The sequence below is a fragment of the Lithobates pipiens genome, unplaced genomic scaffold (assembly GCF_037356315.1).
Source record: "Lithobates pipiens isolate NorthernLeopardFrog02 unplaced genomic scaffold, aLitPip1_a1.2 Scaffold_1, whole genome shotgun sequence".
Classification (NCBI taxonomy): Eukaryota; Metazoa; Chordata; class Amphibia; order Anura; family Ranidae; genus Lithobates; species Lithobates pipiens.
The window spans coordinates 106735088-106754220 of NW_027507685.1; the positions used below are offsets into that span (position 1 = coordinate 106735088).

General features: G+C 46.4%; 1 protein-coding gene across 2 annotated transcripts in view; it reads right to left on the minus strand.

Annotated features, from left to right (window-relative positions):
- Nucleotides 1-204: 204 nt before the first annotated feature.
- LOC143961142 (ADP-ribosylation factor-like protein 13A) overlaps nt 205-19133 on the minus strand; it is a 40785-nt gene continuing 21856 nt past the window's right edge. For both annotated transcript variants that reach the window (XM_077470364.1, XM_077470443.1), the window contains 4 exons: nt 18461-18575; nt 10027-10246; nt 8406-8492; nt 205-477 (listed from right to left, as the gene is read on the minus strand). In XM_077470364.1, the coding sequence (XP_077326490.1) occupies nt 410-477; nt 8406-8492; nt 10027-10246; nt 18461-18575 (490 nt within the window). In that variant the 3' untranslated portion in view covers nt 205-409. The remainder of the gene's footprint in view (nt 478-8405; nt 8493-10026; nt 10247-18460; nt 18576-19133) is intronic.

Genomic DNA, 19133 nt, shown 5'->3' on the forward strand with positions numbered 1-19133 from the left:
TATGACTCCTCCGTCTCTGACAACTCTTCATTCTCCGACAACCCCAATGTGTAGTCTTTGACCCCCTCCCCACTTGCACAATACCCAGAGTCTTTGTGTGATTACATCCACTGCATGTTATGTGTGGCCCATTGGCGACATCGGGAGGCCACAATGGAGGGCCCCACCAGCTTTGAGAAAGTAGACGCCTGCTGACACAGATACTTCCCATGTGACAAAATAATCCTTTATTATACCGCCTGCTACCTCCAGTGCTATGACATAAGCAGTGGCATTGTACAAACTACCCTTTATATGATTATTTACACCATAATGTTATTTCCAGCCCCGGGTCTGCAATGCTGATTGGTGGGATCGACGGGATGTAGGGAGCATAGGGACCGTCTTCTGTGCCCAGAGTCCTTGCTGGTTATGGATTGACCCTCCTTTGCACTTCTTGTTTCAGCTTTAGAGCGTCCATGGCCCTTCTGTAGAGATCTGCAGAAAGATCAAATTATTATAATACAGTAAAAAATAAATAAATTGCGGCGCTAACCATAAAAAGCCTATACAATCAATAATTAACTAAAAAATATAAAAGTGCAATAAGTGTGAATCACCTCACAAAGTGCAAATTGTGCGATTCAATAAATGCAACTAAAGTAATTGCTGCGATAATAAATGTGCTGATTACCCTTTGAAAAAGTCATGTGATCGTGACGCAACGCGTCAGGGAAGGAGCTGTGGTGTTGCACTTGCCACTTCCGGTCGCGGCCGAGACCGGAAGTTCGGATTGGTATTACATCTATTCGCTGTTATCTACTTAATTGTAAGTTACTACTTTTTGTTATTAAAATCGTTTAATCTGGATACTACACATGAGAGCCCCCCTGTCCTTTTGTTCTATACTTATGTGAGAGGTGAAGAACCTGGGAAAGAAAGATTCAGCTGGATACTAGCTGCTGGACGATTGTGGAGGAAATAGCTTTGGCTTTTAAATTGTGCTTCTTTATCAAGTATTGGAGGTGAGAGGCTGGGGGAAACAGGTGGTGCACTGGCTTGGCACTGAATTGAATCACTGGATTAGTACACACTGTGGAAGTCACCTTTATGCATGGACTTTGTTTATTGTTCACGAAGCATTTGCATGAACTGGAATTAATGAGCATTTATTATTTACATATCTGTTTTGTTTTTTAAAAATTGTTTTTTGCACATTTTTTAATGTCCTTGGATTTTACTTTTTTTCTTTTTGGGCATGTATATATTATGTGAGCACATTTATTATCGCAGCAATTACTTTAGTTGCATTTATTGAATCGCACAATTTGCACTTTGTGAGGTGATTCACACTTATTGCACTTTTATATTTTTTAGTTAATTATTGATTGTATAGGCTTTTTATGGTTAGCGCCGCAATTTATTTATTTTTTACTGTATCACTAGTAGTGTGGAGATCACTATTTTTGCAGGCTGCTTCCACACTTTAATATTATTTATACTTTTTTTGGTTTTTTACACATTGATTAGCAAGGTGAAGCGCACTAGTACCCTCTAGTTATAAATTATTATAATACCTTTAAATAATATATATAAAAAATATATATATATATATATATATATATATATATATATATATATATATATATATATATATATATATCGGAGTCAGAAGAGAAATCATTAGCGGATATACGAATCAAAAAAAGAACTGTACGATTTTAATGAGAATATAGTTAAAATATAACAAGGCCACGTTGGTCTCTAATGGCTAACAATTCATAATACATATGGTGAATTAGGTGAGTACTCAGCTTTAACAAAAGCTGTTTTTTCTTATATCAACCATCATATCACTATAAGAAATCCTCACACCGCAGCAGCTGGCGGTGTGAGGATTTATTATAGTGAATCTTGCTCTGATAAGATGTGAGTAGTTTTCTGTTTTCAATAAACCTTTCTTAAAGAGGTAGTAAACCCCTTCAAACCACTTTGACCTACAGGTAAGCCTAGATTACGGCTTACCTGTAGGTCCAAGCAATATCTCCTAAACCTATATGGTTTAGGAGATATTTGCCCGAAAATGGGCACCGCTGTCTACGGCGCATGCGCCGTAGACAGCGGTGCGCAGGCGCACTAAATGCGGCAAGTCCAAGAATGGATTTGCCTAATTTGTCGACTCCCGTGCGCATGCGCGGGAGTGACGTCATCGCGGCTTCGCCGAATGGCAGCAGCGGAGCTGCGAGACGCGACTCCCGTGCGCATGCACGGGAGTGACGTCATCGCGACTTCGCCGCTGTCATTGGTCGGAGCTGCGAGACGCCACCAGCAAGATGGATGCGGCGGACTACAGGGATCAGCGGCGACTTCGCTGGCTCCTGTGTCAGGTAAGTGACACATAATGAGCTACTATGCGATGCATAGTAGTCCATTATGCTTTACCTTTGCAGGGAAAAAAAAGAGGAAGTAAACCCATCAGGGTTTACTTCCTCTTTAAAGACATACTACACTATGGATTCTCCTCCTTTTTACATGTAACGTTTAAATGAGAATCTAAACTTTGGATGGATGAATAACCAAATTCCCAGGGAGATGCCAGAGAGCGACACAGGGGCTATACACTGTGAAGGCGGTTTTCCCCCAGTAGGGGTAAAGATCTGGTGAGCGCAATATAATTCATTTTCACCAAAGCGCATCGGGGATTTTCTTTGGATATTTGCACGAGGCACCATTTGGATTATGAACTGTTTAATATATTACAAAGGACTTGTCAGCATTTTATGTTTATAGGATAATAATATTGCATTTATTTATTTATTTCAGTATTTTTCACTAGGTTTATATTACCATTTTTTTTTTGTGTTTCACAACCTTTATTGGTATGGATGTATAACTGTTTAACCAATTGCACGGATTAGGAATAATTGTATTAATTAATAGAGTTCCACACATTGACACACATTTTATTTAAGGGAATAGCGCCAATTCTACCTGACTTTTTTTCACATGCTAATAAGCCCCACCCATTTTTCAGGGGGGGGGGGGGGGTATACCAAGTAGAGGCAGCTCGTACCTCAAAACATCTTAAGACATTTAAGAATTTTTCAGTAGTATCACAATTTTATATGTAATCTCACTTTTTTCCAAACACCGATTCGGGGCTGTTTAATCATCACTATTATATATACACATATATATTTTTTCAGCAGGAGGTCCCTGCAAAAGGGTATGGACATAATACTGTGTTGCAGGAGGTTGTTACTAAGGATCAGTACCAGGTTGCTAAACCTGCAGAAAGTGAGCCCGGTCCCCTGGAGGTGTTTGCAGGATTAGAAGCGGAAAGTACCTTCTCTGAGCCAGACATGTCAGATCTCGGGGGCTCCCGGGAAGATTTCCTTAGTGCTCAGATGAGGGACCCCACTTTGATCCCCGCCAGGGAACAGGCCACGGTCGTAAACGGTGAACCACAGCACCCTGGGGTAGATGTGAAGTTCCCCCATTTTGCTGTGAATCATAATTTGTTGTACTGAGTAAATAAAGTCAATCAAGAAGTGTTGGAACAACTGGTGATACCCAAACCTTTTAGGTCTAAGGTGTTGCATTTGGCTCATAGTCATGTACTTGGGGGTCACCTTGGAGCAGCTCAAACTCAGGAACGGGTTTTACAGCATTTTTCTTTGGCCCGGTGTATATCGAGAAATTAAGGACTACTGTGAGTCCTGCCCTACCTGTCAAAGATACCGCTCCAATACCCCATCTTCGCAGTCCGCTGGTACCGCTTCCAATTATCAAGGTTCCATTTGATCGCATAGCTATGGACTTGGTGGGCCCCTTACCTAAGTCAGCTAGGGGACACCAATACATTTTAGTTGTCCTCGACTATGCCACCAGGTATCCGGAAGCTATCCCTTTAAGAAATTGCTTATCCAAGGTCATCGCACGGGAGTTGTTTCAGATGTTCATGAAAACAGGGCTTCCATCCGAGATCTTGACAGACCAAGGTGCCCCGTTCATGTCACAAATGATGAAGGAACTCTGTAACCTGTTTAAAATTAAACACTTGCGGACTTCAGTGTATCACCCACAAACTGATGGGTTAGTGGAGCGGGTTCAACAAAACCTTAAAGGGAATGCTAAAGAAAGCAGTTGAGGCGGATGGTCGGGATTGGGATTGGTTGTTGCCTCCCTTGTTGGTTGCCATAAGAGAGATACCCCAGGCCTCCATGGGATTCTCCCCCTTTGAGCTGGTTAATTGGAGACACCCCCATGGACTAATGTATATAATGAAAGAGACATGGGAACAAGAAGCTTTCCCGTATCGGAGTATGGTAGAACACGTGTCTCAAATGCAGGACCGAATAACAAAAGCTATGCCCATAGTACGGGAACACTGGCAGGCTGCGCAAAATGCCCAGAGTCAGTGTATACAACCAATCTGCTAAAATTAGAGTTTAAACCTGGGGATTGGGTGCTGGTCTTAGTGCCTACCATCGAGAGTAAGTTTCTCACCAAGTGGCAAGGACCCTTTAGTTGAGATAGTTGAGAGGGTGGGCAGGGTCAAATATAAAGTCCATCAGCCCACCAAATGTAAACTCTACCAGATTTACCACGTCAACTTGATCAAACCATGGAAAGATAGACAGGTTTTGACAGTCAGACTGGAAGTCTCGGAAGACCCTGATTCTCAGATTAAGAAGGTAGGGATTGCAGAGGCTCTCTCCCCTTCTCAAAAACAGGAGTCCTGGGAGTATTTGCAGAGGAATCGAGACTTTTTTTTCAAACCTACCGGGCCTAACCTCAGTAATTAAACATAATGTCATTACAGACCCTGGCGTTCAAGTAAACCTCAAACCCTACCGCATACCCAAAGCTCGCTGGAATATTGTGTTGGCCGAGCTTAAGAATATGTTGAACCTTGTGGTCTTTGAAGAGTCTTCAAGTAGCTGGTCCAGCACTATAGTCCTTGTACCCAAGCCGAATGGAACCTGGCGGTTCTGCAATGACTTTAGGAAGTTAAATGAAGTCTCCAAGCTAGACGCATATCCCATGCCCCGGGTCGATGAGTTAATCAAGAGATTAGGACCGGCCCGGTACATCACCACTCTTGACTTGACCAAGGGATACTGGCAGATTCCACTTTCCCCAGAGGTTAAAGAAAAAACTGCATTTGCCACACCTGAGGGCTTATGGCAGTATGCCCGAATGCTATTCGGGTTACATGGGAAGCCTATCTTGATGACATTGTCATCTTTAGTCAGGACTGGGAGAGTCACTTACTGAAGGTCCAGTTGGTCTTGGATACCCTCCAAAGGGCGGGGTTCACAGTGAAAAGAGCAAGGTTGGGTTGGAGGAGGCCCACTATCTGGGGTATGTTGTAGGGTGTGATTAAATCCGAAACTAAACAAGGTGGAGGCTATTCAGAAATGGCCCCGTCCACTCACAAAGAAACAAGTGCGTTCTTTCCTTGGCATTGTGGGCTATTATAGGAGGTTTTTCCCCAACTTTGCCAGTCTAGCAGCGCCTCTGACTGATCTCACCAAGGGAAATAACGCAACTGTTGTTCAGTGGAGTGCAGAAGCAGAAGCAGCGTTCTGCAGGTTGAAGCAAGTTTTGTGCCAAGAACCAGTGTTGGTAGCTCCAAAAAGAGTTCCTGGTACAAACGGATGCCTCAAAATTGGGCCTGGGTGCAGTACTGTCCCAGATGATTGGGGGGGGATGAGCACCCTGCTGTGTACTTGAGCCAGAAGCTCACGTCAGCTGAGAGGAATTAGTCCACTGTGGAAAGAGAGTGTCTCGCAATAAAATGGGCTTTGGAGAAACTCCGCTACTACTTGTTGGGCCGACCCTTCAAGTTAGTTTCAGATCATGCGCCCCTTAAGTGGATGGCCCAAAATAAAGATAAAAACTCCAGAATCACCCAGTGGTTCCTTGCTCTACAGGACTTTAGGTTTATAGTGGTACATAGACTGGGAAAGGTGCATCAGAATGCAGATGCCCTTTCCCGGGTCTACTGCCACTGGATTTGTGGTGTCCAGACCCCTGGAATGGGGGGGGGGGGGGAGTATGTGGGTCAACCTAGGGCAGGGTTAAGAAGGGGTTAATCGAATAAGGCAGGTAGTTCCCCTACAGACCTGCTTATTATCAGGTGTGCTGAAAGTGTCAGGGTGGAGCTGTTTGAGTAGGAGAGAGAGACACAGCAGCACAATGTGTGGAAATGTCTATTGCTGGAGGGTGTATCCGCTGGGTGAGCTTAACCACAAAAAGACTGTAGCTCTGATTGGAGCCATGAACTGTTACCTGTAAGCCTGTGTGCTGCTGAACTGTGAGCTGTACCTGTGTGCACATCCGTATGATAAGACAAGTCTGTCTGGTCTTATGTTTTCTTTGCTATTGTGCTGAATAAAGCCACGTTTACTGGACTGCCTCTGAGCCAGCTCTTCACCCCTCTGATCCCCTACTCTATACGGTGTGTATATATATATATAAAATATTGTGTGTGTGTGTGTCTCTTTTTATTTTTTATTTTTTTTATAAATCATTGGTTTTCATTATCATTTATAAAGCACCGCAAAAATCCCCCTCTTTTCTCTTTTCACTTCAATATCTAACTACCTGGGATGAGGTGGATGAATTTCATGCTCCCAACTTTGTGAGAACAGTTTGGGGATGGTCCCTTCCTGTTCCAACATGACTGCACACCAGTGCACAAGGCAAGGTCCATAAAGACATGGATGAGCGAGTTTGGGGGTGGAGGAACTTGACTGGCCTCAACCCGATAGAACACCTTTGGGATGAATTAGAGCGGAAACTGCAAGCCAGGCCTTCTTGTCCAACATCAGTGCCTGACCTCACAAATGCTCTTCTGGAAGAATGGTCAAACATTCCCATAGACACACTCCTAAACCTTGTGGACAGCCTTCCCAGAAGAGGTGAAGCTGTTATAGCTGCAAAGGGAGGGCCAACCCAATATTGAACCCTACGGACTAAGACTGGGATGTCATTAAAGTTCATGTGTGTGTAAAGGCAGGTGTCCCGATACTTTTGGTAATATAGTGTATTTATATATCTAAAGCTGTAATATAAAAAATAGCCACTAGATGGCACTAAAGTGACATTTGTTTCTCAAATGAACATTGTGCACCTTATACATGCGGGGTCTCCAAATTCTTCATTATGTGGGACCACATTGTATATTTTACAAATATTTGTCCCCCCCCCCCCCCCCCTTACATCAGAGTCCCTTTTACATCTGAGTTTCTATCAAAGTTTCTAATTACAACAGGGTCTCTGTTTCATCAACGTCACCATTGGAATCCCGCCACTTACATCAAGGTCCCCATTGGAATCCCCCTACTTACATCAAGGTCCCCATCGGAATCCCCCCACTTACATCAAGGTCCCCATCGGAACCCCCCCACTTACATCAAGGTCCCCATCGGAATCCCCCCACTTACATCAAGGTCCCCACCGGAATCCCCCCACTTACATCAGGGTCCCCACCAGAATCCCCCCACTTACATCAGGGTTCCCATCAGAATGCCCCCTTAAATCAGGGTCCCCATCAAAATGCCCCCTTTTACCAGGGTCCCCATCAGAATTCCCCCTTTTACCAGGGTCCCCATCAGAATGCCCCCTTTTACCAGGGTCCCCATCAGAATGCCCCCTTTCATCCGGGTCCCCATCAGAATGCCCCCTTTCATCCGGGTCCCCATCAGAATGCCCCCTTTCACCAGGGTCCCCATCAGAATCCCCCACTTACACCAGAGTCCCCATCAGAATCCCCCTTACATGAAGGTCCCCTATGGATTTGACCCACCCAACGTACTGCTTTTGGGGGCCTCCCCAGCTCCAATCAGGGTGAAACTGAGATGCCGGAGACTAAGAGAAGCCCGGCTTTGCTGGGAGGTAAGTGGGCAGGAGGTAGCATAGTGCCCGTTCTTGCTGGCCATGCTTTGTTGTTCATGTTTAGCTGGGCAGGATGTGACCCCAAAATTATAAATGCATCAAGGTGTCACTGAGCTGAGGTGTCCCCAAGCATCCAAAATCATGAGGTACTGTTGAGGAATGCGGAGAACCAAGCCAACATGAGGCACCTTGAAGGTCTAGCCCAATGTCACCTCTATCACCCAATAGGAGGAGGATGACATGGCAGAGAAGCAGTGGTAAACCAGCTGCCCTACGCCCCCTGCTGACCTGATAAGGGTATTTACCCCTCGGCAGCCCCGCCTGGGTCATCAGTACATCCAGAGCTGGTGATTCATAACACAGATACAATCTTCTATGTGTCTTGTAATCCAGCATCTCTGGGGGCACAGTTGGCCCAAAGGGCATACAGTTATGATCTGTGATTGCTTCATAGAAGATATGAAAATATGTTCCAATTTACAGTCTCTAATAAAAAACACTGGAGTTCCACTTTAACATACCAAAGGTTTGGCCCATATCTCCTGTAGAGTGAGGAGGTTTAATTGGTTGCTTTGGAATCGCCTTTCTTTTCCTTCTTCTCTTGGAACCTGGAGAACAGAACAAATGGGTATTCTTCAACATCAGCCTTTCTCAACCTCTGACCCCAGAGGAACCCTTACATAATTTTCAAGCCTCATGGAACCCCTAGTAAAAATGTATGGGAAGTGAGAATAATGCCTCCTGATCATTGGGAAGAATTCTACTTACATTTGTGATCAGTGGGAAGAATGCTCCTTACATTGGTGGACAGTGGGAAGAATGTTCCTTACATTGGTGATCAGTGAGAAGAATGTTCCTTACATTGGTGATCAGTGGGAAGAATGTGCCTTAAATTGGTGATCAGTGAGAAGAATGTTCCTTACATTGGTGATCAGTGGGAAGAATGTCCCTTACATTGGTGATCAGTGGGAAGAATGTCCCTTACATTGGTGATCAGTGGGAAGAATGTCCCTTACATTGGTGATCAGTGGGAAGAATGTTCCTTACATTGGTGATCAGTGGGAAGAATGTTCCTTACATTGGTGATCAGTGGGAAGAATGTTCCTTACATTGGTGATCAGTGGGAAGAATGTTCCTTACATTGGTGATCAGTGAGAAGAATGTTCCTTACATTGGTGATCAGTGAGAAGAATGTTCCTTACATTGGTGATCAGTGAGAAGAATGTTCCTTACACTGGTGATCAGTGGGAAGAATGTTCCATACATTGGTGATCAGTGGGAAGAATGTTCCTTACATTGGTGATCAGTGGGAAGAATGTTCCTTACATTGGTGATCAGTGAGAAGAATGTTCCTTACATTGGTGATCAGTGAGAAGAATGCTCCTTACATTGGTGATCAGTGAGAAGAATGTCCCTTACATTGGTGATCAGTGGGAAGAATGTTCCTTACATTGGTGATCGGTGGGAAGAATGTTCCTTACATTGGTGATCAGTGAGAAGAATGTTCCTTACATTGGTGATCAGTGGGAAGAATGTTCCTTACATTGGTGATCAGTGAGAAGAATGTTCCTTACATTGGTGATCAGTGGGAAGAATGTTCCTTACATTGGTGATCAGTGAGAAGAATGTTCCTTACATTGGTGATCAGTGAGAAGAATGTTCCTTACATTGGTGATCAGTGGGAAGAATGTTCCTTACATTGGTGATCAGTGGGAAGAATGTTCCTTACATTGGTGATCAGTGAGAATAATGTTCCTTACATTGGTGATCAGTGAGAAGAATGTCCCTTACATTGGTGATCAGTGAGAAGAATGTCCCTTACATTGGTGATCAGTGAGAAGAATGTTCCTTACATTGGTGATCAGTGAGAAGAATGTTCCTTACATTGGTGATCAGTAAGAAGAATGTTCCTTACATTGGTGATCAGTGGGAAGAATGTTCCTTACATTGGTGATCAGTGAGAAGAATGTTCCTTACATTGGTGATCAGTAAGAAGAATGTTCCTTACATTGGTGATCAGTGGGAAGAATGTTCCTTACATTGGTGATCAGTGAGAAGAATGCTCCTTACATTGGTGATCAGTGAGAAGAATGATTTATTATTAATATAGTCTAATGTTTATTTAATGTGTTGTATTTTTACCTCCATGAGTTGATTGATTATTCTCCAGGGTCTCCGGTGAGACGACCATTCTGGAGTCCACATGGTGGTGGCGAGATTCCCTGGCGGGAGATACTTGCGGTTCGGCCTTATGTTGGTGCGCTTTATTCTCATTGGAATTAGAAATTTGAGAAATGCTTCCTTCCAGCACTTTCACCTTCTTTCTTTTCCTCTTCTGTGTTTTCTGCAGACTGTAACCCGTCTACAAAGAGAAGAAGAAATACAATGTATTCATTGGACCGATATCGATTTGACGTGATAGCTGAATAGGTCTATATATTTATCCATAGTAAGCACGGGGGTGTGTTTATAAAGAATTTCCAGAGATAATCATCTTATAGAACTGCATTCTCTGCTAACAAGGGGAAAATTGAGAGTTATTAAGAAAATTTTTTTGCCTGCCGAATGCTACTCATTCATACAGAATAGAGTGAATTAGCAAAATACCTCAGATACTTATTTATTATGAACGTCAGCACTAAGGATGAGCCGAACACCCCCCTGTTCAGTTCGCACCAGAACCTGCGAACAGACCTAAACTTCGTGTGAACTTTAGAACCCTATTAAAGTCTATGGGACTCGAACGTTCACAATCTAAAGTGCTAATTTTAAAGGCTAATATGCAAGTTACTGTCCTAAAAAGTGTTTGGGGACCTGGGTCCTGCCCCAGGGGACATGGATCAATGCTAAAAATTTTTTTTAAAACTGATGTTTTTTCAGAAGCAGTGATTTTAACCACTTGCCGCCCGCCCTATAGGGAATTGACGGTGGCAAAGTGGTTTCATAATCCTGACCGGACGTCATATGACGTGATCAGGATTATGAGCCGCTGCGCGCCCCCGGGGGCGCGCATCGCGGCGATCGTTGTTGCGGGGTGTCAGTCTGACACCCGGCAACTACGATCTCGGTAAAGAGTCTCCGACGGAGACTCTTTACCATGTGATCAGCCGTGTCCAATCACGGCTGATCACAGTGTAAATGGGAAGAGCCGGTGATCGGCTTTCCCTCACTCGCGTCTGTCAGACGCGAGTAGAGGAGAGCCGATCGGCTGCTCCTCTGACAGGGGGGGTCTGTGCTGATCGATTATCAGCACAGCCCCCTCGAGGATGCCCACACTGGACCACCAGGGACGCCACTAGACCACCAGGGAAAAGGTAATAAAGGCCATAATCCTCCCTAGACCACCAGGGATGCCAGTCAGCACAATGGGTGCCAATCAGTGCCCATAATGGATGCCAATCAGTGGCCACAATGGGCATCACTGATTGGCATGCATTATTGTTTGGCACTGATTGGCATCCATTACTATAACACCGATGCCGCCTATGAGTGCCCACCTGTGCCGCCTATGAGTGCCCACCTGTGCCGCCTATCCATGCCCACCTGTGCCGCCTATCCATGCCCACCTGTGCCGCCTATCCTTGCCCATCCGTGCCGCCCATCCGTGCCAGCTATCAGTGCCAATTTGTGCCACCTATCAGTGTCCGTCCGTGTTGCCCATCCGTGTCGCCCATCCGTGTCACCCATCAGTGCCGCCTATCAGTGCCACTTCATTGGTGCCCATCAGTGCCGCCTTATCAGTGCCCATCAGTGTAGCCCCATCAGTGCCCATCAGTGAAGGAGAAAACGTACTTATTTACAAAGTTTTGAAACTGAAACAAAAAAAAACATTTTTTTTCTCAAAATTTTCGGTATTTTTTTATTTGTAGCGCAAAAAATAAAAACCGTAGAGGTGATCAAATACCACCAAAAGAAAGCTCTATTTGTGGGAAAAAAATGATAAAAATTTCATTTGGGTACAGTGTAGCATGACGGCGCAATTGTCATTCAAAGTGCGACAGCGCTGAAAGCTCAAAATTGGTCTGGGCAGGAAGGTGTTGAAGTGCCCTGTAATGAAGTGGTTAATAATGATTAAAGTCAAACAATAAAAGTGTAATATTCCTTTAAATTTCGTACCTGGGGGGTGTCTATAGTATGCCTGTGAAGGGGCGCATGTTTCCCGTGCTTAGAACTGTCCCTGCACAAAGTGTTATTTTGCAAGGAAAAAAAAGTCTTTTCAAATCACTTTCCATTGTCGGCTCCGTAATACAGAGAACACTCAATGAGTGTTCTCTGTATTAGCCTACAATTCATTCATTGATTTAAAAAAAAAAAGCGTGGGGGTTCTCCTAAAGTCAATTACCAGGCCCTTCAGGTCTGGTATGGATATTAAGGGAAACCCCGTGTCAGATTAAAAAAAAAAAATTGACGTGGGGGTCCCCCTAAAAATCCATACCAGACCCTTTATCCAAGCACGCAACCTGGCAGGCCGCAGGAAAAGAGGGGAGGAAGAGAGAGCGCCCCCCCTCCTGAGCCATACCAGGCCACATGCCCTCAACGTGACCCCTCAAAGCACCATGTCCCCATGTTGATGTGGAGAAGGGCCTCCTCCCCACAACCCTGGCCGGTGGTTGTGGGGGTCTGCGGGCAGGGGGCTTATCAGAATCTGGAATCCCCCTTTAACAAGGGGACCCCCAGATCCCGGCCCCCCTGTTTGAAATGGTAAGGGGGTACAAAAGTACCCCTACCATTTCACAAAGAAAGTGTAAAAATGGTTAAATAAGGCAAACACACTTTTGAAATATTCCTTAATTAAAAATAAAAAAAAGATTCCAGCGGTGGTAATCCACTCTTGCTATCCAGCGACGGATGATCATCTCTCCGGGGTCCAGCGATGGCTGATCTGATCCAGCGACAGGGGATCTCTCAGTCCCTGCGTTACATCAGAGGGGGCGGGGTCACCCATACGTCACTGGGGAAGCCCATGGCTTCCCTCATCAGCGTCAGAGGGGGCGGGGTCAGGTGACGGGTGACCCCACCCTCCTAATATAAGAAACGTCAGCGCTGGGATCCCCACAGTGTCTCCGCAGTGGAGACAGAAGACGGATGCGTGTATGAGCTGAACTGAGAGATCCCCCGTCGCTGGATCAGATCAGCCATCGCTGGACCCCGGAGAGATGATCACCCGTTGCTGGATAGCAAGAGTGGATTACCACCGCTGGAATCTTTTATTTTTATTTTTTTTACCCCCTTACCATTTCAAACAGGGGGGGCGGGATCTGGGGGTCCCCTTGTTAAAGGGGGCTTCCAGATTCTGATAAGCCCCCTGCCCGCAGACCCCCACAACCACCAGCCAGGGTTGTGGGGATGAGGCCCTTCTCCACATCAACATGGGGACATGATGCTTTGAGGTGGTCACAGACCCCCAAAGCATTCTCCCAATGTTGAGGGCATGTGGCCTGGTACGGTTCAGGAGGGGGGGTGCTCTCTCGTCCCTCCCCCCTCTTTTCCTGCAGCCTGCCAGGTTGCGTGCTTGGATAAAGGGTCTGGTATGGATTTTTAGGGGGACCCCCACGTCAATTTTTTTTTTTAATTTGATGCAGGGTTCCCTTTAATATCCATACCAGACCTGAAGGGCCTGGTAATTGAATTTAGGGGAACCCCCACGCTTTTTTTTATTTTTATTTTTTTTATCAATGAATGAATTGTCGGCTAATACAGAGAACACTCATTGAGTGTTCTCTGTATTACTGAGCCGACAATGGAAAGCGATTTTAACCACTTGCTTACTGGGCACTTAAACACCCTTCCTGACCAGACCAATTTTCAGCTTTTGGTGCTCTCACACTTTGAATGACAATTACTCAGTCATGCAACACTGTACCCAAATGAATTTTGTGTCCTTTTTTTCCCACAAATAGAGCTTTCTTTTGGTGGTATTTGATCACCTCTGGGGTTTTTATTTTTTGCGCTATAAATGAAAAAAGACCGAAAACGTTGAAAAAAAAACGCATATTTATTTGTTTCTGTGATAAAATTTTGCAAATTATAATTTTTTTTTCATACATTTTTGCCACAATTTATACTGCTACATATCTTTGATAAAAATAACCCAAATTAGTGGATATTATTTGGTCTTTGTGAAAGTTAGAGAGTCTACAAGCTGTGGTGCGAATCGCACAAAATTGATCACACCTGATGTACTGGTGGCCTATCTAATTTCTTGCGACCCGAACAAGTCAGGAAAGTACAAATACACCCCAAATGACCCCTTTTTTGAAAGTAGAAATTCCAAGGTATTTACTAAGATGCATGGTGAGGTTTTTGATGTTGTCATCTTTTTCCCACAATTCTTTGCAAAATGAAGATTTTTTTTTTTTTTTTCTCACAAAACTTTCAAAGTAATAGGTTATTTCTCTCACATGGCATGTGTATACCACAAATGACACCCCAAAATACGTTCTGCTACTCCTTCTGAGTATTACGATACCAAATGTGTGAGACTTTTACACAGCCTGGCTACATACAGAGGCCCAATATTGAAATAGCACCATCAGGCGTTCTAGGAACATAAATTACACATTTCATTTCTCAACCACCTATTACATTTTTGAAGGCCCTGGAGCACCAGAACAATGGAAATGACCACAAAGTGACCCCATTTTGGAAAGCTAACACCCCAACGTATAATCTATGAGGCATAATGAGTCGTTTGAATGATTCATTTTTTTTCCAGAAGTTTTGGGAAAATGTGGAAAAAAAATGAAAACGCATTTTTTTTACGCAAAGTTGTCCATTTATAAGATATTTCCAACACATAGCATGTACATAGCAAAAATTACACCCCAAAATACGTTCTACTACTCCTCCTGAGTATAACGATACCAAATGTGTGAGACTTTTACACAGCCTGACCACATACAGAGGCCCAATATTGAAATAGCACCATCAGGCGTTCTAGGAGCATAAATTACACATCTTATTTCTCAACCACCTATTACATTTTTGAAGGCCCTGGAGCACCAGGACAATGGAAATGCCCACAAAGTGACCCCACGTGGCACTGACGACACGTGGCACTGACAGATGGCACTGGAGGCAGATGGCACTGGAGGCAGATGGGGCTGAGAGATGGGGCTGACAGATGGGGCTGGCAGATGGGGCTGGCAGATGTCGCTGGCAGATGGGGCTGGCACTGGGGCTGGCACTGGCAGATGGTGCTGGCTATTTGCTCTGGCTAATTGCTCTGGCAAATGGGGCTGGCAGATGGCACTGCGGCTGGCAGATGGCACTGGCGCTGGCAGGTGTCGCTGGCAGGTGGCACTGGCAGGTGGCACTGGCGGCACTGGGGCTGACGGCACTGGGGCTGACGGATGGCACTGGCGCTGGCAGGTGGCACTGGCAGGTGGTGCTGGCAGGTGGCACGTGGCACTGGCGGCACTGGGGCTGGCGGCACTGGGGCTGATGGATGGCACTGGCGCTGGCAGGTGGCACTGGCGCTGGCAGGTGGCACTAGCAAGTGGCACTGGCGGCACTGGCACTGGTGGTGGCAGGTGGCACTGGCGGCACTGGCACTGGGGCTGACGGATGGCACTGGCGCTGGCAGGTGGCGCTGGCAGGTGGCACTGGCAGGTGGCACTGGCACTGACGGCACTGGGGCTGACGGCACTGGGGCTGACGAATGGCACTGGCGCTGGCAGGTGGCACTGGCAGGTGGTGCTGGCAGGTGGCACTGGGGCTGACGGCACTGGTGGCACTGGGGCTGACGGGTGGCACTGGGGCTGACGGGCGGCACTGGCGCTGGCAGGTGGCGCTGGCAGGTGGCGCTGGCGCTGGCAGGTGGCGCTGGCAGGTGGCACTGGCGCTGGCGGCACTGGGGCTGACGGCACTGGGGCTGACGGCAGGCACTGGCGCTGGCAGGTGGCACTGGCGGCACTGGCACTACTGGCAGATGGCACTGGGCTGACAGATGGCACTGGGCTGACAGATGGCACTGGGGCTGACACTGGCACTGGGGCTGACACTGGCACTGGGGCTGACACACAGATCGCTCTCCCTCCTCACACGCTGTCTCTGTGTGAGGAGGGAGAGACACGGCAATGGGAGATGATCATCTCCCATTGGCAGCTGCGATCGCGCTGTGAACGGCCGCTTTGATTGGCCGTTCATGGCGATCTGTATTTGCCTGTCTCCGGGAGACACGGCGAATACAATACTTCCGCGATGCGCGCCCCGGCGGCGCGCATTGCGGAAGTAAACACCAGGCCGTCCAGGGACGGCCAGGCGAAGGAACCCGCCCGCTCTAAGGCCGTCATTCGGCTATAGGGCGGGCGGGAGGAGGTTAAAAGCCTTTTTTTCCTTGCAAAATGACACTTTGTGCAGGGACTGTTCTAAGCACGGGAAACATGCGCCCCTTCACAGGCATACTATAGACACCCCCCAGGTACGAAATTTAAAGGAATATTACACTTTTATTGTTTCACTTTAATCATTATTAAAATCACTGCTCCTGAAAAAACAGCCGTTTTTAAAACTTTTTTTTTGCATTGATCCATGTCCCCTGGGGCAGGACCCAGGTCCCCAAACACTTTTTAGGACAGTAACTTGCATATTAGCCTTTAAAATGAGCACTTTAGATTTCTCCCATAGACTTGTATAGGGTGTTCCGGGTTTTCGAATTTGCAACGAACAGCCCAAATTGTTCACTGTTCGCTGAACAGGCGAACAGGCAATGTTCGAGTCGAACATGAGTTCGACTCGAACTCGAAGATCATCCCTAGTCAGCGCTATCTAGTCACCATAAGGAGATATTTTCCTGTTCCTCCATGTGCTATATTAATTAATTGAATAGGACCTGGAGAGATATTAGCTTAATGATCTTCAATTTCCCACCCCAACCCCCCATTTCACAAAGAACAAATGTATCTCAACAAGGTTTTTTTTTAATTTTTTTATATAACCCTGTGAATTTATAGGAGGACTAGTGCCCCATCATTGGTTTCAGTGGGAGGAATAGTGCCCCATCATTGGTGTCAGTGGGAGGAATAGTGCCCCATCATTGGTTTCAGTGGGAGGAATAGTGCCCCATCATTGGTGTCAGTGGGAGGAATAGTGCCCCATCATTGGTGTCAGTGGGAGGAATAGTGCCCCATCATTGGTGTCAGTGGGAGGAATAGTGCCCCCTCATTGGTGTCAGTGGGAGGAATAGTGCCCCATCATTGGTGTCAGTGGGGGGAATAGTGCCCCATCATTGGTGTCAGTGGGGGGGAATAGTGTCCCATCATTGGTGTCAGTGGGGGGAATAGTGTCCCATCATTAGTGTCAGTGGGGGGAATAGTGTCCCATCATTGGTGTCAGTGGAGGGAATAGTGTCCCATCATTGGTGTCAGTGCGGGGAATAGTGTCCCATCATTGTTGTCAATGGGGGGACTAGTGTCCCATCATTGTTGTCAGTGGGGAGACTAGTGTCCCATCATTGTTGTCAGTGGGGGGACTAGTGTCCCATCATTGTTGTCAGTGGGGGAACTAGTGTCCCATCATTGTTGTCAGTGGGGGGACTAGTGTCCCATCATTGTTGTCAGTGGAGGGACTAGTGTCCCATCATTGGTGTCAGTGGGAGGAATAGCATCCCATCATTGGTGTCAGTGGGGGGGGCTAGTGTCCCATCATTGGTGTCAGTGGGGGGGGCTAGTGTCCCATCATTGGTGTCAGTGGGGGGGGCTAGTGTCCCATCATTGGTGTCAGTGGGGGGGGGGGGGGGGGGGCTAGTGTCCCATAATTGGTGTCAGTGGGGGGGGGGGCTAGTGTCCCATAATTGGTGTCAGTGGGGGGGAATAGTGTCCCATCATTGGTGTCAGTGGGGGGGAATAGTGTCCCATCATTGGTGTCAGTGGGGGGGAATAGTGTCCCATCATTGGTGTCAGTGGGGGGGAATAGTGTCCCATCATTGATGTCAGTGTGGGGGAATAGTGTCCCATCATTGGTGTCAGTGGGGGGACTAGTGTCCCATCATTGGTGTCAGTGGGGGGAATAGTGTCCCATCATTGGTGTCAGTGGGGGGGAATAGTGTCCCATCATTGGTGTCAGTGGGGGGAATAGTGTCCCATCATTGGTGTCAGTGGGGGGGAATAGTGTCCCATCATTGGTGTCAGTGGGGGGGAATAGTGTCCCATCATTGGTGTCAGTGGGGGGGAATAGTGTCCCATCATTGGTGTCAGTGGGGGGAATAGTGTCCCATCATTGGTGTCAGTGGGGGGGACTAGTGTCCCATCATTGGTGTCAGTGGGGGGGACTAGTGTCCCATCATTGGTGTCAGTGGGGGGGACTAGTGTCCCATCATTGTTGTCAGTGGGGGGACTAGTGTCCCATAATTGGTGTCAGTGGGGGGAATAGTGTCCCATCATTGGTGTCAGTGGGGGGAATAGTGCCTTGAAACATTAGGGCTATTCGTGCCCCATGGGCCAGGAATAGGCACACAGGGGGCCCCAAATAACCTGCCGGCTGCAGTTTGGAGACCACTGATCTAAACTACTAGAAGATATTTTCTCTTCACATAATGGTGACAAATAATATAATTTTTTTTTTAGCTATATATTACCTGTGTCAGTATATTCTGTATGGGCTTGAGGGCTCTTTTTTTGCCACATGGGAATGGTTTGTACTCCACAAGGTTCGTGATTTCCTCGTCCGTCGCCTTCCATTTTGGCAGATCACTGCAAAACAAAACGTATCAGTTATAATAGGGTATCCCGTGATATCTGCCTTGTAGTAGTTAATGTCTCATAATATTATTCAATGACTCTTCTTATTGCCCTTCATTTTATACAGAGGGGTGGTGGGAAAGAACATTCTCTCTAGTGGTCACTATTTACATTGAGATAATTAGTAGGTTCATATTACAAAAATTTACATCGGCAATGGATGTCCTGGTTTTCCAAAGGGCACAGGTGACACGTGTTGGGGGAGAGCAAGACAATCATCCAGAGTAAAGAAGTCATCATGTGAAAGAGTAAAGTTTCCTCCCCGGTGTTTATTGTGGCATACAAGAGAATTCTGTGTAGATGCCCTATGTCGAGAGAGTTGGGGACCAGACAATTTTTAAAGCCACCGCTCTTGGATAGACTAATGCCCCGTACACACGAGAGGACTTATGTCCGACAGACTTCCAAAGGAGTTCTGCCGGAGTTCCGACGGAGTTCTGACAGACTTTTCGGCCGAACGGACTTGGCCACACACGATCACACTAAACTCCGACGGATTCGAACGTGATG